General features: G+C 42.5%; 1 protein-coding gene across 3 annotated transcripts in view; it reads right to left on the bottom strand.

Moving 5' to 3' along the window:
* The window catches only part of sbf2 (SET binding factor 2), a 145,981-nt gene that overhangs the window by 44,627 nt on the left and 73,928 nt on the right, over nt 1-27,426 (bottom strand). For all 3 annotated transcript variants that reach the window (XM_070555014.1, XM_070555015.1, XM_070555016.1), the window contains 11 exons: nt 23,170-23,302; nt 18,899-19,007; nt 17,320-17,433; nt 16,690-16,767; nt 16,222-16,335; nt 15,299-15,427; nt 13,771-13,869; nt 13,429-13,633; nt 13,202-13,311; nt 12,380-12,529; nt 1,561-1,629 (listed from right to left, as the gene is read on the bottom strand). In XM_070555014.1, coding sequence (XP_070411115.1) covers nt 1,561-1,629; nt 12,380-12,529; nt 13,202-13,311; nt 13,429-13,633; nt 13,771-13,869; nt 15,299-15,427; nt 16,222-16,335; nt 16,690-16,767; nt 17,320-17,433; nt 18,899-19,007; nt 23,170-23,302 — 1,310 coding nt within the window. The remainder of the gene's footprint in view (nt 1-1,560; nt 1,630-12,379; nt 12,530-13,201; nt 13,312-13,428; nt 13,634-13,770; nt 13,870-15,298; nt 15,428-16,221; nt 16,336-16,689; nt 16,768-17,319; nt 17,434-18,898; nt 19,008-23,169; nt 23,303-27,426) is intronic.

The raw sequence follows: 27,426 nt of genomic DNA, 5'->3' as shown, positions 1-27,426 counted from the left end.
AAAGATAAAAAAAAGTGCTTAAAAAGAAACAAAGTAGGTAGATTTATCCCCAGCACACACTTTTAAGTGTATCTATTATAAATTTCATGCAATCCAGATCACTTCAAAACTCCCACACCCAGAGACAATTCAAGGCATTAGGGAGCCTAAATAGACTTAAAAAAAGACAAGTTCTGTAACATGATTATGTGTGAAAATCAAATTAAAAATAATCAGAACAATAAGAAAAATGTAAGACTTATGATTAAAATCATGTCACTCCATCTGTCAAAGATGGAGGAGGCAGTGTCATGGTTTGGGTTTAAATGGCTGTAATAGCAAAGGCTTTAACACTAACAAGACTGATTACTTTGACCTATGAGCCTCATTAAGACTCAAAGACCTTGAATAACACAAAGAACAACCATTGTTTATCAATCAAGACAAATGGCTGCTATTACAGTTACTCAGTATTTGGTGTTTAAAGGTGACGCTAACAGAGATGCTATCAAAGCTAAAATAAGAAAATCTTGACACCTTTTCTCACTCACATTCAGGTGCAAAACTGTGACTTGAAAATATTTCAACAACTTTAAATGTCTTCGCCGCCTCATCTTTGCACCAAAAAGTAGCTTGTTTACATTTAACAACAACAACCTAAATAACTGCCTTTTATCTCAACTTCATCTGTACTTTTAGTCCAGCGGTACATAATATTTGTTTCTTTTTTAGCAAGAATAATTCCAGTTATATTACCAAACCTCCTTGGCTGCAGTTAAAAAACAAAATAAAACATTGATTATAAGTGCCTAAGAGCATGTGGGACGAGGCACGATAGGAGGATATGTGCATTTGAATCCCACACCTCCAAGACAGCTGCTCTGAAGACTGAGCTTCGTTTTCCTCACGTTAGTGCACCCCTCCAGAAAAAACATTAAATCCATCAACCAGGACATTTTGGCATGCTCCTCCCTGACCTTACTTTTCTTTTCACCCTTTGAGTGAGGCTTAAGGACAAGACACGACTTTCATAAATAGTTGAAATTTGAGCTAATTTTTGGCATGTTAACAAAGAAATAGACATAACAGTTTAGCCTCATCATGATGAGTTTAATCTGGCAGCTGAACGAGTCCCACGGTGACACACGCTAGACCTGATCCCAGGGTAAGGCTCTGGTGTCTGACAAAAGGCCGAGGGGGACGGTGTTGTCCGTCTCTATAGAAACAAGCAAACTGAGAGGACCTGTTGCAGATAACACTGCAGCTGCCCCTCGCTGATATTATGATTTGAAAAATCAAAGGCCACAGCTTGTTCTTCACACTTCTCTGTGGGAGCTTCGACATGCTGCACCAAATCTATACAAGCTGGAGGATAAGCAAAGGTCAAAGCAGCCCGCAATAATCCAGCCTTACCTTGAGCCCCATCAGGACTGGGTTATTAGGGTTGGGACTGATACAGATTTTTCACTCCTTACAAAACCTTTGCATGGACATATTTCTTCACGATGCAACCCACCAACAGCGCAGCAAAAGCTTACGTACCGATGGCTGATTCGCCAGCCTCCTATTGTGTTTCCTTACCCTGTAAAAGGCTGTTGACAGGGGCAGCAGCGCGGTGGCTACCGTGTACTCCTCAGAGGTGGAGCAGTCCTGCAGGTGGAACAAAAAACATGAGGTAAGAGGTGGTGAAAGACACACAAACGCTTAAAAGCATCTGATATTTAGCAGATAGGTCATGTTGAATGTGGCCACTTAACTTTACGAAGAAGGATTTCATTAGAGATATTTTCAGTGGATCAGCATAGCAGGAATGTGATTTGGGGGTAAAACAAAAGGGGCAAAATATCTGTCCAACAAATATGTTACAGAAAATCTGTGTGACAAAAAACCTGCAAAAACCCCTCACTGGTCTTGTCCGTTATTGGAACATGTGCTTTCAATAGCCTTACATAATCCATGCCTTCGCACAATTGTCAGAATCCTTCAGTTTTCAATTTATTGACCATCTCAGGGTGCGCATTCTTGAACCAGACTTCAATTTTCTTTCGAATAAATGACAAGTTGTTGCATGAAACCCAGTCATCTGTTTAATGGATCACCGAAGCACCAAGAATTAGCCAGGAGGCTTTTGCTGTTCATTTATTCTTTAATCAGAAACACCACATGGGTGTATTTTTTTGCGTTTTGAGGTCTGGGCTGTTGGGTTCAAGATTAACGTATTTATCTAAATCAAGCATTAAAAGGCTTTAAGCAGTGGGCTTAGGGGGCCCAAATGAAACTTTTCATACAGAGATCACATAAGAGTGATGAGAACAGGAGAAAAATACACAAGTTAGACTGAAAAGTACTTCACCCACAGGAAATTACTTCTTATTTCTGGTAAGCTGTGTTGAGATTTATTTGGTGAACTCTGTGAATGAATGGTCAGAGGAAACAAGATTTAAGACCCCGATTCTGACCTCCTGCAACCTCAGTGTGACCTCAAGACAGCAAAATGCCTCCATCCCAAACATTTTATCTCTTTTTTATTTGTTGTTTTTTTGCCTCCAGCATTTTAAGTCACATCTGTATCTTCCATAAGCTGTGTACTCATAATTCTATCTGACAGGAAATGGTTAAGATGTCTTTTATTTTGGTGGGAGATAGAAGAAAAGGAATGCTCTGATAGTTTGTGGGGGGTGGGGTGGGGGATTGCTCAGTTACCACCAGTCCTCAAAACATACACACGCAAGAATGTATGGTCGGGTGAGAAAATGCGAAACACATGAAAGCCTGACCCCCCGTCGACTGAGCGGCATAGTTTCTGTTTTAGTTTTTTTTTGTCTTGTCGCTTATTTGGGCTGCGGTAAAATTTTCCAGCTTACGGGAACGGTGCCAACGCTTTGTTTATCAGCATCCACAACAAGGCTGCAGGTCAAAGGAGTTCATGGACCGAAGTCAATTAGAACAAGTGGAAATGTACAGATCAAAGAAAACAAAAATACGTCCTTTAAACAAACCAGGACCAGTCTTACAAAAAAAAAAAGGAAAACCAATGAAAGAGAAAACATGAAAAGGTTAAAGTCAATCTTAAGGCAAAGGCATAAAAACATTTTTTTGATCTCACAGAGAAGATAAGTAGCTCAAAAGCCATGAAGGTCAACCACCAAAACCAGCTGATAGCAGCAAAGTCGTGTTCAGGATTCTCTCATTGCCACAGGGCTGAATAGATCCACACGTAGCGCTGTGGGGGAGTGAACGCCAACTTATTTGGGATTTAAAAAATAAGAGGGGAGAGATAATGGTCACCCCACACGTCTGTTTGCAAGGACACCCTGCGGTCTTCGTTTCCTTCCATTATTTAGAGCATGTCTCACAGGTTTTGTCTCACTCCAGAAGCCTAACGGTGACCAACGCTGCTACTCTGCTTCAGACACGTATTCAGTGAAGAAAAAAGGAGGAAAAGGAAGATTTGCAAGAAAAACAGCCGGATGTGAAAATGCAAATACTTCCTGTGAGCACTTTCCAAGAAAGACATGAGAAAAATGAACATTTTAAGGGATGTGTAGGCATGACCAATATGAGAACATCAATGCTGGCCTCATTCTGGCTCACTAATGAGGAGGACTAAACCTCATACTGATAAGCCTGTGAGCTTTTGCAGCTGTTTATCGCCCCGTCGTCTGATGTGAGGGTTAGGTAAGTAGCTAAAATGCGACCATTTGTTAGCTTTGGTCAGATTTTCAGATCATCCTCCATCTCTCTCAGAAGATGTGTAACTGTGTCCTGTTTGAGCTGTGACAGCTGGTGTTCACACATAGTTTGAGTCTCTAAAAAGCCCATTCAAAGTGGAACAGTGCGAATGGATCGCATCCTCCATCCACGGTCTCCATGTACACAAATGCTGGACCGAAAGTCGGTCGCATTCATGCAAGGACTTGATAATTATCCACAAATAAGGTGGATAATTAGTGTCATTTTTAAGTCTTTTTCCATCATTTAATGATTATTAGTAGTATTCATTTAACTCTCTTTAAATGGAAAACATTAATGTTTTTAGCACCTTCTGTATATTAAAAAACAAATATGTAACAGGCTAATTATAGTCTGCACCCAGTATTCTTTAGACGTGGTTAGGGTAAGGTAGGGTAACCCCCAAATTCCATTACCCCCGCTCCGCTCCGGCACGAACTCCGGAGCAAAATCGGTCCCGTTGTAGTCAATCAGCGCAATTCCACTACTGCGGCCGTGCGGCGCAGTGCGCCGCCCTCTATTCCGGCGTCCAGCAAAAATAGAATCGATCCTATTTTTGCCGGACGCAGGAGCACCTCCGCAGTCAATGGACAGGAATCACAACCACCCAACAGGAAAAGGAGCAAGCACAACTTCCGTTTTTCACAATAAATCGATAAACAAAAAGCGTTTTTTGTTTCATATGCACAGTTTAACAACCTTTAACAACTATCAATGGTGGCTGAACTTTAAATGCACAAAAATACAGTTTCTACTATCAAAGTAGTCACACTTTGTTGATCCAAACACTGCTGATCTCTCAACACAAATGATGGGGAGATTAAACAGTTCATTTCGATGCTTCTCCCACACAACGGGTGTTTGGATATAACTTCCGCGTTTATTGCTCGGACTGTATCGCAAGATCTCGAAAATCCCGCGCATGCCTGTTTGCGCACCTCAGGTCTCCGCACCGGAGCGGAGCCGTTGTAGAGCGGGTACCAGTAAAAATTGAGTTCGGAAGCGAGCGGCTGCGGAAGTCGGGGGCGGACTAGAGCGGAGGTAGTGGAATTTGGGGGTAAGGGTTTTCATTAGTTAGCTTAAGCATGCTCTTTTGCTAGGGACTCTTATTGTGAAAGGGTTTTAATGGATGATATGCTTTACTTCTGTGCAACTGTTGAAATAATAAAGAAGCTTTAAACTTTTTGAACCAGTAGAAACAGATGACCTTTTGAATCAGTTTCCCTCAACATAGTTTTTTCTTCGTGCTGTACGAATACAGACACCATCTTGTGAGTTTTTCTTCAAGGGGCAGCAGTAGCTCAGGGGGTAGGGCAGGTTGTCCAGCAATCAGATGTTTGTAGGTTCAATCCCGACTCCCGCCAGTTGTGGCGCCTGTGTTCGGCAGTCTCACTTCCATCAGTGGACCCCAGGACAGCTGTGGCTTCATAGTAGCTCATCATCACCAGCGTGTGATTGTGTGTGTGAATGGGTGAGTGGCTGATTGTGCCGTGAAGCACCTTGGAGGGTCGTAGAACCCTGACCCCTACGTTTGGTCTCTTTGGAGAATCACACCAGCTGTGGTCTCTCATTTTTGGGATGTTGCATCAAGCAATAAAAAGCTTTTTGTAGCTTTTAAACAGCGCCATCACCAAATACGGTTTTAACAAGAAATTAACATCAAAGCTCTAATCCTGCCACAGTAACCATAGAAACTGGCAACCCTTCCATCACTAATCTGAACATGGGAATGATACCAGGCACAGATTCCCAGTGACTTTGTTACATAAGGCAGTCCATCAAGTCTACGAAAGCAGACGGGGGCCATTTTCTCACAGCGAGAGACTTGAATCTGATCTAAATCATCTAAAATTAAAAAGTCATCTATATGTTACGAAAGCAAACGATGAAAGCAGGAATCCGTTTTATTATCTCCGACTTGAGTCGTTTGCATTTTTTTACAGGACGATTATCGAAAACATCAATATCTGTTTGGATAGTAAAACTCAACCTCATGGCCTCTCTGCTGTTGCATCCCTTTCGTATGGACCTCCCGCCTCAACACCCCCACAGCAAGCTGCAATTCGGAGCGTGTTTTTGAGCACCATCATGAGGCCCTCAGCCATAAGAGAGCCGAGCGCAGAGGGCTCATAATCCTATCGGACAGGAAATGTTTGAGATGCCACGACACATCCACAGCAGGGCTCATTCCCCCACATGGTTTGCACAATGTTAATTTCTCCAAGCTGGAGTACTGACCTCAGTGTGTGTGCATGCACGCATGCACACACTCGAGGAAAAACAGACAAATTATTGAGCTATTAAGTCATAGATCCTAATGAGGGTCATTACTCCTGATGACTCGTGGCAGACTCCGATTAAAAGTTGTGACTAATCAGAAAACAGTATGCAGAGTTTAGGTAAACGTTTGTAAATGACAAAACATTAAAACAAAATACAGCAATAAGCTCCGCTTAACGATAAAAACCTAACCTTGACGTTGTTGTGCATCTTTAGGGCGTCACATTTCCTGCAGCCGCGTAATCGTTTTCAAAAAGAAAACCCTGACTGCAACCAGACAGCAGGATTGTTAGCTAGACGATAGATGTTGTGATTGGCCTCCTGTTGGTGATGTCACCGCATCGTCAACCAGTCACATCAACACACAGCGCCAACAATTCTAACAGGGACACATGGCTTCATAACACAAACAGCTCACATTGTTAAGAGGATACTTCACAAACAGATGACCTTGTACCGTTTACGGCGTCTTTTTGGGGGGGTGGTGAAAGAAAGGTCAGAGTTCAAAATATGAAAGTGATTACAGGCTTGAAAAAAATACTATTTATGTTCCATCTACAGCCCACCTGAGAGTTATCGCTCACAAATAAGCGAAACAAATGCTTTAGAAAAAATAAAATAAAGCTGTTACAAATAAATCAATCAATATATTGAACGCTAGACTGCCTAAGTAAAAAGCTGACTATCCCCTGCCCCACGCTTCAGTGCACTAAAGTGCACACCGCATCAAATCTCTTCACCATGTGTGAAATTATTACTTTTTTCCACATTTTGCTCCGGATCACTGTTTTCTCAGCAGCGTGCCAAAACAAATCAAAGAGGGGAGGGGTGGGGTGGGGTGGGGGGCATTCTTTGAAACTCACTCTGAAACTTTTAGGTTTTAATATAATTATTTAGCAATAACATATATTTTACGATTTGTGTTGCTGCAGAAATATTTGTAGAGAGATTCATTGTTCTTCACCGTTGGAACATTAATGGGAACCATAAAAAAGCAAATGTCAGCTCAATCCCCAGCGTGAGCGCCACGGTATCGGATCAAACTCTGGATCAAATGACGATTATCTGTTTCCCTAAATTTGTCAGAGACAAAAAAATAAATAATAAAAAAAAAAAATAAAAAATCACGTCTAACCATTGGCAGAATTTTGACTAGACACATTCATTTTCATTTCAAGCCTTTCAGACAAAAAGCTGGCTCTTCCACTAACAGATGTCCCTCCAATGATATGAAATACTACAAAAACAACACGGCACTCTGAACCAACCAAGACTCAACAGGTGGTATTAACTGAACAGTCTGCCTTAAACAGATCATGGAATTGACTTGATTTATTGCCACTCTTTGGCTTTTTGTCAACTGATTGTGATAAAACTTCCTTGAAAATGCGTCAGAGATCCTGGAAATGAAGATCACCACACACTGCTCAAGAAAAAGAAAACAACCCATAAATTTACAGCTTTTACATCCTTCTGCATGGAAACGGTACACTTCACTTAGTGTCTAATGTATAATTGTGGAACGACTGACACATCAAATGGACTTGTATGTTCTTGGCGTTTGCGGAAGCTGGAATTAAAAGGCTTTCCATCATACACACACACGCACGCATGCACGCACACACACACACACACACACACACACACACAGAGTTGAGAGCTAGATGTGTATCAAATGTCCCACAGGCACTTTTTAATTATATATTTATAATTATTGTAAAATTATTAAAATTTTATCTAGAGGTGGCCCATATCGTTTATTTCTTGTCCAGAGGAAAAAAATCTATCATTATGATGATGTAATTGCATCTACTGAAGATCACACGGGTCATGCACCGTGGAGTTATTAGTTATAAGGGCAAACATGGCTGGAGTCCAACAGTGTTGGCTCATATCAGCGATTACACTGTAATGACTCAGAGTCTCTGGTTGCTCTTTTATGAGTATTAATTTCAGGCTACTGTCGCCGTAACCCACACCTTTTAAACTCTTAACTTTTTCAACAGAATCGCTCGTAACGGAGTATTTACTAGCATAGCAAACCACAGCGGAAAAAAACGGAACCGGAAAAACATTTCTCACCCGTTTAGCTCGCCTTCAAAATAAAACGTTTACTCTATAGTGTAATGGAATGAAATGACTGTTCCCCCCCTGCACAGGACTAGTCTGCATGAGATATGGTCTCAAGGTCTCATGCATTCCTTCTAACCTGCTTATTTTCAGCTCAACAGAAGAATGAAGAATGAACTCTTTTCTTTTAATTAATCAATGAACTCTATTTTAATAAAGCTAATCAAACCAAGTGTTAATCAATAAATAAGATGTGACCGATCTGTGAAATCAAAATATTAATTACTTTATTATAATCCTATAGAATATAAAGGTACTATGACTTTAAATGTTCCAACAGGACTGATTTCACGTAGCGTTAAAAGACATGACGCATTACTTTCACTGATCCTATCAGAATCTGACAGATCTGACGGAGGCATGGTTTTGAAGGTGTTTGGTAAAACCTGTCAACTTTTCATTCGACCACAAACCATAACATCCGAAGTATAAAACTATGCCCACGTCATCTCTAACGCCAGTTCAAAGTGTTCGAGAGAAGTTGTCGGAGTGACAAGCTGGAAAATTTGTTTTTGTTCCAACTGCTGCAACGGTTCCTTTCAAAATAAAAGCTGAACCATCAAGACCCAGGCTTGGGTCTCACCAGACGCCAACAAATTGTCGTGACCCGGAAGTATCTCACAGACTGGTCTGGTCGGCAACCACTGCTTTTCCTACCGGCTCGGTTCCAGAGAAGGTCAAGCTAGACCTCGACATTCCTGATCTAACGGGGACTTTCTGAAGGGTAGGCAGACCAGCAAATGGCGTCAAATGTGTTTATGAATCTCCTAACCAAAGCTTAATGCAAAGACAACACCTTCAGTTCCCATCAGAACTAATCGCAGCTTCAGATTTGCTAGTTCTGATCAACATCACATGTCATCCATTCACCATCTCATCCACTTTAGTTACACTATACATTTAGTGCTTAAAGTCAGTCTAGTTTAATTTGTTAGTAATAAAATTCTTAACTTTTAAACTTGACTCTCTCTCTTCTGTTGTCTCTGGGTGAATACGAAGCTGTTATCTAATCCCTGCAATAAAAAGTTCCAATCTTCTGGTTTAAATGACCTCACAGATCCGTAAGGTGGATTTCATATTTCCTATGGAATCCTACGCCTTATGGCTTATTGAATAACATGTAATTTAAATCATTACAATTGTTTACTATTCAAACCCTTACAATATGTTTGAGGTAATTTGTCCACTCTGGCTATCCGTAGATGTTTCCCATTGCACAGGGCAGGGAGGGGTTTAGCTCGTCTCTCCAGCTCCGCACAAGCAGGATGGAAAACAGAACTGTTGGCGTTGAACGTCCCCAAACAATTAAAAACCGGGATGCCAAATGCAAAGTTTAGAGCAGCACATTTACCCAGAGGCTCTCAGATTGAGCTAACTTGTGAGAATACATGTAATAGCAGCCTTAGAGATGGAGCAACATGTCGCTAGGATAGCAGTTAATTGCTAGCATAGCAGTTTGACCAGTTATATCGATATGAAGATATAAAGTCATCTTGTTTAAAAATTATATCGATATTTTAAAAACATCGATATATCTACCTACCAATAATGATCAGGCTGCTCTGAGTGAGTAAAACTTCAGCGGCTCGTTATGAGCTGCAGAACAACAAAAACTCACACATTAGGCAGGATGATCCAGCATGGGAGCCAAAAAGAAGATAAAAATACTATTTCTGATAAACAAAGAGGTGCTGCTTTCGCACAAAAGGCTGCGGTGTTGGTATTGTTATAAAAATAAACTCCAGGACAGGGTTATTCAATTTCAGTCCTAGAGGGCCGGTATTCAGCACGTTTTAGAGGTTTCTCTGTTTCAACACACTTGATTCACTTGTGCAGCAGATCATCAGACTCTGCAGAAGCCTGTTAATCACCTGCTGATTGAAATCAGGCGTGTTGAACCAGAGTTAAAACTAAAATTTGCTGGATACCGGCCCTCCAGGCCAGGAATTGAAAATGCTGACAGAACTATGTCACACTGTCACTTAACATTCATGGACGCACCCATCTAACTCGTGACAGGTAAGGCTGCTGTTGGTTTAGCTTCCAGGAAACAGAAAAGAATGTCTCGGCTAGTAGAAGCTAACCGTTAGCATAAACTCCACCACACAGCAGAACTCCTTCAACCTTGCGCTAATTGTGGAGATAAAACATTAAGACTGCAAAGCTAATGGAGACAGTGGTAGCTGTTATCCAATCCAAGATGAGATGTCCAAATATCAGGAAATACGACTCCAAACCCTGTCGTCTGAAGCTACTTTCTCCTCTCGCTGACTTCTCCATGCTGAAACAGGTGCACTGGAGCTTTTGGACCTATAAGACATTTAGTCTCACTATAGACCACCGCAGTTGCAATAAAATGCTTATAAACATAATAATTTAAATTTTTTTTAAAGAAAAGAATAATTTTATTTGCCTGTGAAACATAAAATTTTGTAAAAAAAAAAAAAAAAAAAAACCTCACCCAATCCTTGAGAACATTCCGTTCTTAAAGATTGCATTCTGATCCATCCATCAAACTTCCCCCTCAGCACCCCCCCCCCCCCCCGAACATACTCTCATTTTGTACACAAAATGCGCGTTTTTGGCTCTGGGCAGCTGAACATTAAAGCTGTTATAACAAATTTGGAAAACAAATGAGCCTGAAACATTTTTTCATGCCTCTTAAAGAATGTTATAACATAGTATAGCTCTAAATATATTGTGGAGATAAAAAAAATTAGAAAGATCAATAAAGTGTCTTTTTCGCATTTGTATAAAAACATCCGCTAATAACACGTTTCGGGCCAAAAGCCAAAATCGCACCATTCGGTTGTCTGTCTCGCTAAACCACCTCGCTTTTGCACTTGGGTCCTCCACTCATCACGCACGCGTATTTAGAATCAGAACACCACCGGTGTGAGAGGTTCTCCGGTCAACAACATCAGAAAAGGAGGAACAGCCGGCTGCTACCACTTAAAATTTAGAACAAACTACCAGAGTCCCAAAAAGAAAAACACCATTTGAATTCATGGACAACAGAAGATGTTTGGACCTAAAAAAGGTTGGCTGGTTCTTAGCACTATCTCGTTTTTTCTGGCAACGCAAGTTCCGGTGGATCCAGATGCAGGGAAGATACCTGAGGGGAGCGGTGATTGTTATGTGACCATATTAGTATTAAAAACCTAGCTAGTTTACAGCTTCGTTAAACAGCTTTAATCAAAGCCAGGGCATGAGTAGCTTTATTAAAGATTAAGTTTCATATGGTTTGTGGTGTAATTTGTTCTCCGCATTTGACCCTGGGGAGCATTGAGCTGCAGACACTGCTGTGATCCGGATCCATGTGGCCCACCAATCCAACCCCTTAATGTTGCGCGTCAAGCGGGGTGGCATTGGGTCCCATTTTTAAGAGTCTTTGGTATGAGCCGACTATGGATTTAAACCCACAATCTCTCAGTCTCAGGGCAGAAACTCATACCACTTGGTCACTCAGCTGGTTAGCTAGCATACGACATTGTTATATGGTTATGTAGCAAGTGTAACAAACCCAATCATCCCCGCTGTATCTTCAATCTAGGTCCCAGTGGCTTTGTTGTCTTAAACGTTCAGTAGGTACTAAAAGTTGGGTTAAACTTTCCCAATCAATATTCTTCAGTCCAAACGGTGATGAGGGTGATATATTCAAACACGTTTCAACATTTTATGGGTCTGATCCACAGATCATGGAGTGCTCCACCAATCACAATCATTCTTAAACAGTCAGTTAGTCAGATTGTGGTTTTCTGAATTGCATTTGCTAATTGATGCATCAATCAACTGCATCCCAATTGGTTCGAGCTACAGGTGAGAAAAGAGGGCGATTCTTCTGACTTATCGACCACTCCTGACCGGCACCGGACTATGTGACGTCCAAAGCCAGGAGGCTCCTCGGCTGTTATGTGGGTGCGTTACGTTAGAAATTATAACATGTAGATAAAAACGTTATGTTTTTGAGTTGTTTGACAGTGTCGGTTGCGTGTGGTGTTCTCCTGTGTTCTGGAGGCGTGGCTATGAGGTGGACCCTGAGGAAAGAGGGCTGGACCTTTGAAGTGAATTTTCCAAGATCCTCTATCCTACATTTAAATTCACCAATTGTCCTTTTACTTTAATACAATTCAAGGAACTTTCAAGCACTTTCAAACGGAGTTTGAAGATTTTCAAGCATCTCGTATTAGTGATGATTTACAGTAAACATTTACTCAAAAGCTTTATGAGAAACTTTATCATCCATCGGATCACCCACCTGAATGGCACAGTTCATCATCCTAATGACGTAGTCAAACTGTTTGTGGTCCAGTATGGCTCGGTTCTGCTGAACGTGAAGACTCAGTTCATCAGTCAGACACTGACGGGCAGCTTTGCCTTTCAGGGCTCGCAGTGCAGCAGGTAAGGTCTGTTGGGATCAAAACCAACAAAGAGGGATTTGAAAAAAAAAAGTCAAACACCAGAAAATTAGGTAACAGCAACAAAATAAGAAGAAAATTTGAGTTAAATGTTTTCAAAAGCAGGAGATAACTAGTTTTCTGGGGCAGCAGATGTTCGGTTGGAACATGATCGGGATCCTGGCTTTGCTGACCTACTGTTCTTTTGACCATTTGGCTTTTATGGATTTCCAGGCTCATCAGGGATTGAGAGGACGACTGCTATGCATTCTTACATTGTGCATAAAGGTGCAGGCCTGGATTATATAACAGCTCTATGAAACAAGAGGGATTCATAAAATAGCTGGCAGCCGTCTCGTGCTAAACACCCTGGATCCAGATCGGGCAGATGGCTCACCTTCAACCTCGTTTTGAAGAACAATCTACTGAAAGATCCTCATGTAAACATTTGCAACAATTTACACAAGTGACAGAAACTTTAACATAAAAACATTCTTTGGTCCTTGGGAAGTATGGATATACATCCAGTGACCCGAGTGTCTGCGTTTTCCAGCTGGGAGACATTAAAATGATGGACATTTGAAGCTCTGCGGCTGTTTGTTGGAGCGGCGTAGCTCTGCCTTTGGTTCATGAGCTAGTTTAGTGGCTGATTAGCTCCTCTGATTAAAGACCGCAAGCATCACCTTCTCAGTCTCCAGGGTGTTGCCGTCAAAGATGAAGGAGATGCAGCTCCTCACCACCTCCAGCCTGCGAGCGCTGTTAAACACGGAGCCGCTCTTACCCGTAATCGACACTAAAACACAGAGATGACTGCAGATTAGAAGCAAACAGCAGCTGTGCAAACATCTCCAGTCATACACTCGCATCCAAACGAATCCTGGGATTCTATGGGAGTTTAGACAGGTCATACCAACAAGTGGTCCTGCAGGAACAACGCACTTCTTCTCAGGCCGTGTGGAAACAGGCGCAGTGCTCTGTTTCGCAACACCATCCTGCAGCATCTTCTCCACCTTTACGTCATCGAGCAAGGGGAAGGGAACCTGGTGCATTCGCAAGTGGGACCCTTCAGACGGCCGAGGCACTTTCTGGAATGCCATGTGTGGGTTCGGATTTTCCTACAGGCGGCACACGAGGAAGCAATTTGTATTAATGCAACAAAAAGCTGTATTTATATAAGGTGGGATGCAGAATAACATGTTTGCAGAGGTTTGCTAAGATGAGAAAAGCGCAACAGAGAAAAAGTAACTCTTACATTTCTGTAGAGCTGCTCTGAAAGCTCCCTGATGTGCTTCTGCAACTTGGAAGGGTTGACCTCCTCTTCCTTAAAGCTGTCACAGTCCAACGCCACCAGCTACAAGGTATTCAAGAGAGTTCACTCGGATTATGTAAAGTTTTACAGGAACACTGGTTTGCATCTTTGTTTATTATTGCTACCACGTGTGACGGTACAACAGAACTTCAATCAGGCATCAAAGGCCTAAATTCAGGAAAAATGATTAAATATTTTAGTTTGTGTGAAAATAAAACAAAATATAATAAAAATGATAAAAAGAAAACAGACCAACAACGATAATGTATTATTACTGCACAGTTATTTTAACCTCTTTGATATCTGCAACAGGTTGAAAAATGCAACAGGATTATTTAGACAAACATTTTATAACTTAATTTTGTGACGAGGATGCGGGTGACCATTACAACTATGGACCATTGCAACAAATAAGGGGCTCCATTTATATATTTTGCATGTAGAATTGCACAAGAAAGGTGTTGCTTTACAGATTTTTCATGATTCGACAGGCATCGATCCAATTCTATTAACTTTCATTTCATCATGACAAACCAAAGAAAAGGTTTTCTGTAAATATTTTAGTTACATTTGAAGATTTCTGATAGCTCTGCACAAGAGCAGGTTGTTTCATTAGAATGAATAAAAGAAGTAAGATCTTAGGACAAAACCTGTACGATCAGATGCTTGCAGAGGTAGGAGATCTACATTGTCTGGCCTCTTATTGTGAAAAATCCCCAACCTAAGCAGCTAATTAAAGTCCGAGGCATTAAATTTAGACAAAAATGACTTTAAAAGTTTAACATGGTGTCTGTTTCTTTGATTACCGTATTAAAAACCAAACATAAAAGCAAAATCCATAGAGAAAAAAACTGATTGCCTGCTGCTTCGTGTTCCATTAATGAAATATAAAACGCGGGGGCAGCGTGCTTTTGTCTATGCTGCTCCGACATTATGGAATGCACTTCCTCTTTCGGTGAGGCTGGCACCATCCCTCCTCCGGGTCAAATCGCTGCTGAAGGCTCACTTTTACGACCAGGCATTTTTAAATCCCTGACTTTTATTATTTTATTATGTGTCTTTTTATTGACTGTAATTATCTGCCTTGTTGTGCATTTTATTGTTGACTGTGTATTGTTTTATATTGTGTTTTTACTTTTTATTCTGTACAGCACTTAGGTCGGCTGCCATGCCGCTTTTAAATGTGCTTTATAAATAAAGATGGTATGATGCTAAATTTAAAACAATGGTACAACATTTTTTTATTTCGCACATTTTAAATGAGAATTCAGTTCATTATAAAGTTTTGAGGGGAGCATCAAAACAAGTGCATGGCACTAAAACTGGCTAGAGGTGGTCATAACTGAGGCTGAGCTTGTTAAACACACCAAGTGTCTACATGTTAACACTGTTTGGAGTCCCGTTCTGTTCATGTCTCTTGTTTATCCTCTCTAGAGTGTGTTTACAGCTGGGAGGGGGGGGGGGTTCATACCTCATCAAAGAGATCACAAGCTCGGTAAGGTGGACCTCTCTCTGAGACGAAGCCAGCGAAGGCCATGCCATCCAAAACCTTGGTGAGGAAGTCGTTCTCTATGAGGCCTCGCTGGCCCAAGAAGGCAGTCTGGATAATGTCGGAATTAGAGCGATTACAATTCAGCACAGATGCTTCATGTGGATATTATTTACTGCAGACTAAAAGACAACAAGCACATGATGACTGGAGCTTTTAGAATATGATCAGAAATATCTCTGCAGGGGGCCCTTTTGATTGTGACAAACACACGGACAAGTCAGTCAGAATGAACAAGAAAGGGAAGCAAATCCAGTCACAAATGAATCCATGCAAATGAATTTAATTTACTTGTGAGACTGTTTGTGCTTGTGGGTAGAGGAGATAAAACGCATTTCACTCATGCTTTCCCCACTCAGGGATTCCAGACAAAGCTTTTGTTGATAATGCAATCCATGTGGGGTCCTTTTGAGATGACGTGCTAATGGGTTACCACGGAGACACCACAGACATGAACAAACAAAAGACACGACACAAAAACTTCAACCTAACGCGTTTCATACGCTGCCCTTTGTGTAAGGTTGAGCTTCTCTGTGCAAAACATGCACAAACAAAACGATCGCAACAGAGAAGAGTCGCATTCAAAACAACACACACACGCACGCACGCACGCACACACACACAATACATCCCTGACAGGTTTATCTATCAAAGTTTAAGTGCGATTGCATCCGCACTGCTGGAGAAAACATTCTTGGCAGTTTAAAGGAACAATGTGTTTGCTGAGAAGGGATTGCTTAGGAAGTTTAACCAAAGGTGAAGAGGTGGAAAGTTCGACTAAAAAACTTTTATTTATTTATTTATTTATTGCAAAACGTGTGTTTTCCATATCATAAACTTCTTACCTTGTGAAAGTGAATAACAGGTTCGGAATGGATGCGGATGAGCTGCAGGCAAGACCTGTAGCCCTGGAAGAGTTGTGCAAACAGCCTGAGAAAGACGGCCCTCACCTCCTTGTCCTGGTGCGCGTGCACGCACAGACACACACGCACACACACACACACACACACACACGCACGCACGCACGCACGCACGCACGCACGCACGCACACACACACACACACACACGCAGCAACATTAATCATCAAATAGCTATGCCACAAATGCAGTCTGATAGGTTAATTATGCAAAAGGCATGCTTTTTATCTGCAGGTTAATGGGTCACTGCCACGGTCCCCGGTTCTACGCTGACCTTTTCTCTGATAAGAAACTATTTCTGAGGAGAACAGCCTGCCCTCCTCCTGTAAAGCATCACTCCCTACAATAACACATTGGATCATTACTGAAGGGAGGGCACAACGATGAGCACTTACCAACAGCTTGGGGTTGGATGGCGCCGTGCGAGGTGGCGGGAATGCATTGTCAGCGATTTCTAAATCTGGGTGCAAAACCTTGGGGAGAGAAAACAAAAGATATCTCCAGATGACTAATTTCATTTTAGCAACTTCAAAAAGACAGAAATGTGAGACGGAAATTGATATTTAAAAAGCATCATCCATCCTTTTTCTGAACCCACTTGTCCACGTAGGGTTGCGGGGGTGGGGTGGGGGGGGGGTGGTGCCTATCTCCAGTGGTCAACGGGCAATCAGGCGGGGTACACCCTGGACAGAGAGCCAGTCCATCGCAGGGCAACACAGAGACACACATGACAAACAATCATACACACACACACTCACACCTAATGACAATTTAGACAGACCAATTAACCTAACAGTCATGTTTTTGGACTGTGGGAGGAAGCCGGAGTACCCGGAGAGAACCCACGCATGCACAGGGAGAACATGCAAACTCCACGCAGAAAGATCCCAGGCCAGGAAGTGAACCCAGGACCTTCTCGCTGCAAGGCAACAGCTCTAACCACTGCGCCACTGCGCAGCCCTAAAGGGCATCAACAACCTGAAATTAGTTTTGTAGTCACTATTCTAGTGTGTGTGTGTGTTTACCAGGGACAGAGTGGACTGTGTTTGGTGTAAGAGAGGTTCAGGGAGCAGGGACAAGTGGATGCACTCAGGAATCTTTATTGTTCCTCCATCCAGGTCAGCGATGATGACGTCCAGCTGAACGAAACATAAAAATCACGAATGCATCAGGAGTCCGGAGGTCAAGCTGTGAGGTGCAACATGTACGCATGTTTAGGATTCAACCACGGCTACATTTTCTTCATGCTTACGGGAAAGAACAAGACCCAAGCTGACAAAAATTGCTTAAAGGTGTGAAGCACAGAAAAATGCTTATTTCTGATTATATTCAGTCACTCAAAGAGTTTTTCATGCAGGCTGAACATGAAAGTAGTCTCCTACACCTATCTCCTGCATTAGCTTGATAGAAAATAGACGGTGAAACTCTGGGATTTTAAAATCCTCACAGATCTATGTCACATTAGCCCTGTTTCCATTACCAGAACTCCAGGATAGTTCCTGGGAAGGGGAACTTGACCAGCAGATGGGATGTCCCAGTCCTCTCAGCTGTTGTGTCTCCATTCAAATCCAGCCCTTTCAGAACTTTGCACAAACGTCAGCAAACCACGACTGCTTTGGCAGTGAGTGATGTCACTGATCAGCCCCAAAAAGCACCCAAAGTAACATTAGCAATATTAAAAGCATTTATTTCTTAGAAGTATATCATAATTTAATCCTTTCAGAGGACAAGAGCAGCTCTGACACAAGTCTGTGGGGGAATTTCACGTTTTTGTCCAACAGCTGTGGGGGACTTCCACCGAGTTTTCCGGTGCCGGGAGTTCGATTTTTAAATGCGATTGGTGCTTATTTGTTCTTGCTTACATTTTGCTTCACCAGCTACTCTTCTAATTTGACTGCTGCCAGTTGTTTTGGACGTCTGCTGACGTCATTTCCTACCGAGTTACAACCAATCAGCGTGAGTTAACCAGAGGTTACGCTCAGCTACTCCACCGGGCCGTTCGGAGGACCTACTCCAGTGCAGGTACTCAGAAGGTTCCTAAAAACGGCCCAAAAAAACAGCCGTTCGGACGGCCAGGTCAGGTGGAGACACGTGCATGTCGGGTGGTTCCTGTAAATCTACCCTGAAGTTCTTGTAGTGGAAACACGCCTACTGGCACCTATCATTCATGGACTCACCCATCTTGACTCAGGATGGGGTAGATTGTTTTTGGTTTAGCGTCCAGGAAACAGTGGCGAACATCTAAGCTAGTAGAAGCTAACCGTTAGCATTAGCAACTCCCCCACACAGGAGGACTCCTCCAGACTTGTGTTATTTGTGGAGATAAAACATCAATCAGTAGTTGCTGTTATCCAATCCGAGGTGAGATTTAAGAATATCAGGAAATGAGACTCAAAATCCTGCAGTGTTCAGTTCTCCTCTGATGTGGCATTCTGCTAGTTCCTGACACAAGAGCATGTGAGCCCCCCCGTCCCTGGAGTACGACTTACAAACCATTCAAGAGACCACTGCATGGGTTGATTAAACAAGTGTTCAAAACCTTTAAAGATTTTAATGAATTTCTTAATGATTCTGAAGTCTCATCCAATCATCAGGTGCTCTCACCAGATCCTGGATTTCAGTCTGAAACATGGAGTGCACTCCGATGATGAACGGAGTGGGAGAGCTCAACACCTCCAGCAGCCGAGAAGGTAGAATAGGGATGTACGGGTAACTGAAAGCACAAGAAAAAATATGACACGCTAGATAAAAAAAATATGTGATGAGTAGCAAGCAGAGAGTTTAAAGTAAACTTTACTTCAGAGCGGAATTCAAAACTTCCAAGCATGCAAAGTCAGATTACTTTCACACATTTTGCCAGTAAGAATCATTTACAAACCCTGGAAATTTTGTGTTAGCGTCATCGTGCCAGAAACTCGTGCTGCGTTGCATGCAGCAAATGCCAGAACACATTTATTTATCTAACGTCACGTGTTTCACATCAAGACTAAACACATTTCCCTCTAATTCTAAAACCGAATTACTCAACAGCAGGTTCATGGAGTGCTAAACGCTTATAATCGGGTTTGAAAAGGATGTGAAAAGGTTTCATGCACTACAGATGAAGGCCATCGTTACTATATTATAGCTAACGTTTGATATAAAAGGAAATCTGCAGGTTGTCCATCATCTCCAGTCACATCCAAACTAAACACTGAAGTCACTTCTGACATTTAGCAGCAAAATACTGGAGATTTTAAAATGTTTGATATTTCACTTCTTTATTTCCTTTAGATGCAAAATTACATAATTTAACTTGCAGTTCCAGATCACACTCATACCACACTCTAAAATAGATTCATGTTTGCATCACATATAAACATGTTAGAGTTTGATTTTTCACATATTGCCTTTTGCACACAGACAGACAGACAGACAGACAGACAGACAGACAGACAGACAGACAGACAGACAGACAGACAGACAGACAGACAGACAGACAGACAGACAGACAGACAGACAGACAGACAGACAGACAGACAGACAGACAGACAGAGAGAGAGAGAGAGAGAGAGAGAGAGAGAGAGAGAGAGAGAGAGAGAGAGAGAGAGAGAGAGAGAGAGAGAGAGAGAGAGAGAGAGAGAGAGAGAGAGAGAGAGAGAGAGAGAGAGAGAGAGAGAGAGAGAGAGAGAGAGAGAGAGAGAGAGAGAGAGAGAGAGAGAGAGAGAGAGAGAGAGAGAGAGAGAGAGAGAGAGAGAGAGAGAGAGAGAGAGAGAGAGAGAGAGAGAGACTTTTGACTTTTAAATTATTTATTTTTCTTTACAGATCAACAATCAGCATGAATGACTGAAACTTGTTTTCCACTAATAAAACCAGGAAAACTGATAAACCAGTTTAGAAGGTGATCTTTAGGGAGCCCTGTCCATCCAGCAGACAGAGCACCTGCCCGATCCCCCACACTGCTCTAAACGAGTCCAGGTTCCCAGTAAGTTCATAAAAAGCGTGTTCGATCTTTAAGCGAGCTTCCACCAGGCCCTTCAGACTCCTCTCAGCATCAGTCCAGCTCTGTCCCAGCATCTGGTTTTTTCTGGTTTTCCAGATGGCTAGTTTTGCACATGCAAATAAAAAGTTAATTAACAATATTGTCCATTTTTTTCTGACACTGTACTTGGGCCCGAAAACAAATAAGGGTAGGGTAAAAGCCTCCCCCAGTGCACTAACCCACTGTTCTAAAGCCTTAAACATCCCTGATAACCTAGAACATGCTACCACTAGATGCTCTAGGGTCTCTGTTTGGTTACAAAAAGGACATCCCTCACCGGTGCTTGGATCAAAGCGGGCTCCGTGTCTGTTCGTAGCTAAAGCTCCATGTATGATGAGAGAAGAGAGAGGAGAGAGGAGAGAGGAGAGAGAGAGAGAGAGAGAGAGAGAGAGGAGAGAGAGAGAGAGAGAGAGAGAGAGAGAGAGAGAGAGAGAGAGAGAGAGAGAGAGAGAGAGAGAGAGAGAGAGAGAGAGAGAGAGAGAGAATGGGCACGTTTCGCTTTCAGAACTTCTGGCTAATTCTGCAGGATCTTCACAGTGCGAGTGTGTCTCCATTTCACCGGCCCGGCCCGGAAGGCAAGGCAAGGCAGCTTTATCAACATTAAAATAATGTAACAGCACAATTAAAATACAAAAATACATTTAAATCTAATTAACTCGTTCACTGCCAATGACGACTAAGTTCGTCATTTGCATTTTTTTTTACTGTGTGGGCGTAGGACGAGCCCCCGCACCGTGAGAACAAACATCTCGGCTCTAAAGCCGATCTTCATCCACATACGTCACACATCACGTGATCAGGAAGCAGAAAATCCATGTGTTAGGAGATTGTTTTGGGCCGCTGCTGTAAAAAAAAAAGTGAGGCGCGAACAGGAAAAGCTTCTGCCGATAACAATTCAACAACGGATTATGAAAGAACGGATAACACTTGAAACGCGCGGATTCTTCCTGATGTAAGAGGTGAGTCTCCTCTTTGTTTTGGCATCAACATCATCCTAGACGTTCTGTGACTCTTAAAAAAACTGTAAAAACGGTGAGAAACTCTGGCAGCGAAGAGCTTTACCGATCAGGAAACGGCTGGCAGTGAATGAGTTAACAACACAAACTGATTTCAGATTTAACAATCGGTAAAAAAGACTAAGCTAAAGGGTGAGAGTGCAGAAAATGCAGCATAAAAAACATTCATTCAAAGGCTGATGAATACAAAAGGACAAGAGTCCGGACCACTTCAGGAACCAAGCCAGTACATGCCTGGCCGGGACTTGAGATTAACCATGCGGATTGGTTGTAGCTCAGCAGGAACTGATATTGCAACACATTCTCACACCCTAAGCGACGAAAAATGATGCGTGTGACCAAGCGTCAAAATATGACGATCAGGTTGCCCCAGCGCATCGGGAGAGGACGCGCTGTGCCAGAGCGTCGGTATCCGACACCCGCGGTGAGACGGATATTTGACCGATTTGTGACCTACTTAACTTCCCCTCACCCCCATTCTAACCTTAACCAGCTTGCGTATGCAAAGCTTAATTGAAAATTACTGAGTTAAGGTTAGGATGGGGGTGAGGGGAAGGTTAAATCGCTAGAGGTTCAAGGTGAAATGTCTGTGTCACCGCGGGCGTCGGATATGGATGCCCACGGTGACACGTGTCCCTGCACGTCCTCTCCCGACGCGCTGGGGCACCCTGATCGTCATATTTTGACGCTTGGTCACGCGCGTAATTTTTCGATGCTTAGGGTGTGAGAATGTGTTGGATATTGGCAGACGTTGCCCAAAAACCTGCATTTGTAAAATTGGAAGAGTTGATGGTAAAGCCAAATGGAAGAAAAGTAAAAGTATTGACGCTGACTTCAAATTGTTTTTTTCTAAACTTCCAACTCCAAAAAACATGGCAGAAATCCTTCCAGTACTCCGTCAGTTACATCACTTTTTGGTCTCCTACGGCACGCCGTAAAAACGATGTTTCTTTGAGCCATTGAACGCTGCTTTTTACACCACAGAACCACTCTGTAAACTCTTCTCCTGAAAGGCGTAAAATACAGCAGGCTTAGAGAGAATAAAACATCTTGACGTAATCGTGTTTGTATTCTTTCTGTGCTGCTCAGAACCAAACGACTGACAGACCAGTACTGGTAGGTGGCTCAGTAGCGTGGACCCTTCTTCCACCAGCAGCTTCTGAGATGGCGAGGACGCGATTAAACTGCCACTCTGGGAAACTCACGGTTAAGTCTTTTGCCTGAAGGCACTACGGCTCGAGGAAAGGTTATGATGAAACCAGGAATCTCTGATTATTGGAGGTCCAGCTCTGATAACCGAAGCAGCTTCACTGTTATGCTACACACGCCCACATGTTAATGAGGATAAACAAATAGAGGCTCAACAGGTTAACAAATAAACTGCTTCAATGTATAAACACATCAATCGTAACATTATGACGACACAAAGTAAGTCCTTGTACAATGGTATCTAGTGGGGTTGATTAGGAGACTCAATCCCACAATCCACAGGGCCCAAGGATTTATGACTCACAGGCACACTACGTCCCGTACCCCCTGGTGTTTTGGTCCATGCTCTGATTGGTCAGAGCTGTATAAGCAGCTGACCAGTTTGGTTTGGATTTCCAACCTGTTGAATTTTTTTAATCTTAGCCCAGAGATTAGTAAGGAGAAAAAGGTCAGTGGCAGCCTTGAAGTCATTTTAGAACAACAAAGGTGGTTCTTTGAAAAGGAAGAAAGTAAAGAGCAAAGTTAATTATCAGTGAGGCCACAAGACACGGAAACCATAAACTTCGCAGAGTTAGTGGAAAAATCAGATGAGAATCTGTCCGTTCTGCGGGGGTCAAACACACACTCACCTGTATTTAAGGGGAAACATGAGGGCTTCCAGGGCCCGGCACGCCTCTCCGAGCCTCTGGTAGCTGGTGGAGTGAAACAAAACCTTGTGTTCTGTCAGAACCGCACAAAACAGGCTCAGGACATTTTGGATCCCTGGAAGAAGGAAAACAACATTGATGGATATGACACAGTTCCAAGTCATTCATCAAACGCTCACAGTTGGATTGTGGAGAATTTGAAACTTTAAACATAGAATAAAAACAACAAAGAACATCCAGTGCAACTTCAAATCTGACTGTTGGCATTTTTAATAAACAAGGTTTTATCAAATTTGTCCCTTCACAAAAACAAACTGCTGTGTTGAATTTGGTCTAGGTGGAAATGTTTGAAGGTGACTTTTATATTTAGCTGCAGAGCTTTGTGATGTTTTTATAGACCAAGATCAAAAGCTGTTTTGGCTGTTATGTTTATTTAAAAATCAGCTTTAAAAGGACTTAGACCAGGCTTTTCACTTCAGTAAAACACACGACTTTTGCCTGGTGGGCTTACTGGAGCTTCACCTGTTCACCTGGGCATGCAAGCAGAGAACTGCACAGTGCTACCATGAGTCCGCAGGAATACGCAGAAGTATTGGAATTTAGAAAATGTTAGTAACTTAAGGCTGGGCGATATATCGATATTTATTAAATATCAATATAATTTCATTAACAAGAAATACATTTTATAAACACTTATAAAATATTGATATTTTGAAATTCTCTATAATTTCAAACAAGAAACAAGATGACTCAGTATTGTTTACATCAATATAAATATACAACCAGTGTATTTCTAGAGTTAGCAGGCACAGCTAGCTACCACTAGCTTGCTCTGCCTCTACTATGGAAAAAAGGTCAAAGCGGAGGGGTAATTTTAATTTTCCAGGGGGCGCTGTTGAAACATTTTTTTTTACCAACTTTCACGTTGCCAGTGAAATACGTAAATTTCACGCACTTTCTATATTGGGCCAGAATTTGGTGAGTTTTTGGATATGCTAAGACCCTCTAAAGGCCACCCAAAGACGCGGAAGAAAAAAAAAGAAAGAATAAAAAAAGAAAAAATAATAATAAACAGAGCAGATACAATAGGCTAAGTGGTCATAACATGTATTCTCGCATGTAAAGAAAGAAAGAAAACAATCTTTTATACAGTGCTTCTCAAGATAAAAATCATGAGGTGCTTCACAAAAACAAGAACAATTTAAGCATAACATTGATTTCAAATAATTTAAAATATGTTTCAAATGAGGAAAAATTTAAATTGTGAAAAAAAAACGTAAGGAAAGTGAGAGAGAAAACAATAAGGAAAGAGGGAATTCAGCGGAGGCTGCACAGTGGCGCAGTGGTTAGAGCTGTTGCCTTGTAGCAAGAAGGTCCTGGGTTCACTTCCTGGCCTGGGATCTTTCTGCATGGAGTTTGCATGTTCTCCCTGTGCATGCGTGGGTTCTCTCTGGGTACTCTGGCTTCCTCCCACAGTCCAAAAACATGACTGTTAGGTTAACTGGTCTGTCTAAATTGTCCTTAGGTGTGTGTGTGTGCATGATTGTTTGTCCTGTGTGTCTCTGTGTTGCCCTGCGATGGACTGGCTCTCTGTCCAGGGTGTACCCCGCCTGATTGCCCGTTGGAGATAGGCACCAGACCCCCCCCCCCCCCCCCCGCCCCCGGACAAAGCGGGTTCAGAAAATGGATGGATGGATGGATGGAATTCAGCGGATCCCGGGACAGGCAGAACAAGGAAAGGATGGTGACGATGGTCACGCAAAAGCCAGCTTGAACAGGTGAGTTTTCAGCTGCTTCTTAAAGGAGACCACTGAGTCCACTGATCTCAGGCTCAAGGGGGAGAGAGTTCCAGAGTCTGGGGGCCACAGCAGCACATGATCTGTCACTTTTGGTCTTTAACCACGTCTACTCGATCAGGAAACCTCTAGGTCAATGTTCTGCTTTAATCTTTGCATTTGGCTTCATGGTTTTTAGTTATTTGGGGATGTTTGTTCATGCTTTAGTCTTTTCACCGTGGCTGCTGGTAGCGATTGTTTATCCTGCTTGTGTGGAGAGAAGGACCAAAACCACTGCCCCGTGTCATCAGGAAACACGTACAGAGAATGGCGTTAAGGCTAATGCTACATCATCTCTGAAATCTGCACTGCCAAGGAAGTGATGTAAATATCAGAAACTGCAGAAACAAGAGCTAAACTCCCTCCAGGTTACCCACTGCTGATTCAGCTTAATGCTTTTTGTCACAGGTTTCTGTAACCAAAGGGAGACGTTTTTCATTAAACTCCTTACACAAGCCTTTGGGAGAAATCCGCTCTGAAAAACAGCGGAAATTACACTCTCTCAGACGGTATGAGTAATATTTCAAATACAAGCGTGACAATCAGAATTATGTCTAAGTTTACAGTTCCTGTTATTGTTTCCTATCAAGCAACTGACAAACTAATTCATCACACATTGGAGTGATAAGGGAAGAGGAACACTGGCAGACGAGTCCCGGGCCGCTGGGGGCGCTGGGTCTGGATGTTTGGCTGCCTGAGTGAAACTCTTCAGCGATAAACAGGAAATGTGAGCCTCAACAAAATATCTATTTTTAAATAAATGGGAAATTGATTTGAGTGGACATATTTTTTTTAATGGAGTAAAGGTTTTGGGATTCAGAATCACGCCTACGCATCAGGTGTGCACTTATCTGCTGGAAACAGCGCCACATTTCCGGGCTGTAAATAAAAAGGTGACAGCGACAGAAAGAAGGAAGCAACAAACTATACGGGGCTGTTGACGGCCGGTTGTGTCTCCGCTACTTCCTGTGCAATGTGACATGTTTAACACACATTCCTCTCTGGTGACTCTGTGACCTGTGCACACAGAGCGATATGCCGACCTGCATGTCCGCACAGTCGTCCTTAAATGGACAGAATGATGACCTAATGAGTGAAGATTAAACACTTCTTTTCTCAGCTGACTTATAGTCTCTCATATGTCAGTATTAATAGATCTCTGGTGTTTTTTTTTGCCAAGATGATGCACTTCTCCAAGATCAAACCTGCACAGAAAAAAAACTTAAGAAATTAACTTTAACACTAGAACTACCAGGATTTTCTGACCTCCTCAGCTCTACCAGAGATAGCCAAATGGCTCCTTGGTTTGAAAATCACAACTCAATCACTGACATTTAGCTGCCTTTCATTTGTAAATGTAGTCATTATCTGTGCAGAGCACAGACAATGACCCATTGGAATGTGGAGGAATGTTGGGGACCTTGAAAATTCTCAGTCACTGAGTGCGTTTACATGCAGCCAGTAATCCTTTTAAAACCCGAATATTCACAATAACCCGGTTCCGCACGGCCATGTAAACACCGCCAAAAACCCGGATATATGAACTGGCTGGTGTTACTACACCTGGGGTAACCCTTTTCTAACCAGAATGTTTGGTCGTGTAAATGCATACCGGGATATCCCCATCAAAGCGTGTGTTCTGCGCATGCTCTGTTCGCAAGGAATCTTGGTCTTTTGAGTAGCGAGACGTCTTGTATGCGCCAGAACACCGGAAGTAAACAACAAGTTGAGGGCAAAATGGCGAGTCGCGGCACAGCACCACACTTTTGGAGTGACGAGGAAACCTCTCTCTTCATCGGTCTGGTGAAAAGTATGAACATTATGTCTTTTGTTGACGGCCGAAATTACAGAGACAGCGAAATATACAAGAAGGTAACCGCATATTGCGTCTTGACGTAGTCCATACGTCCTGACGCTACCCCAACATCCGCATTTAAATCGGGTTATGCAAGTTAGGGGTAACTCTTTCTATTTATGCTTGTAAATGGGTTATTCTGATCAACTCAGAAACCCGAACGCCAACCTTAACCCGGATATTGGCTGCATGTAAACGTAGTCATTTAGGTTGGCCTCATTTTGCTTGCCTCTTTAGCCCTGGTAGAAAATGACTCACAAGCCCTTTTTACGACACACTGTGCCGGCAAATCAGCGTAACATTACCGCAACAGTGCGTTTCATGAACACACCATGCTGGAATGGCGTTGTGCGAATTTAGCTGCATTTGTTGCGCCTCGCTTGGTAGTAATATTGCGGTAATTGTCTGTCCTATAAACAGTGATTGCGCCTTGGCACAACAGAGGAAGATGTCAAATGACGTAGCAAATGTGCGGTGACCCCCGACCGGAAAGAGTATATAAACTACGTAAACATGGGAAAGTTAGTAAACAACCAATTCCCACATAAT

The sequence above is a fragment of the Nothobranchius furzeri genome, chromosome 9 (genome assembly GCF_043380555.1).
Source record: "Nothobranchius furzeri strain GRZ-AD chromosome 9, NfurGRZ-RIMD1, whole genome shotgun sequence".
In the NCBI taxonomy this organism is placed as follows: domain Eukaryota; kingdom Metazoa; phylum Chordata; class Actinopteri; order Cyprinodontiformes; family Nothobranchiidae; genus Nothobranchius; species Nothobranchius furzeri.
Note: the sequence above shows the minus strand (reverse complement) of the source record. Positions and strands in the feature narration are given on the sequence as shown.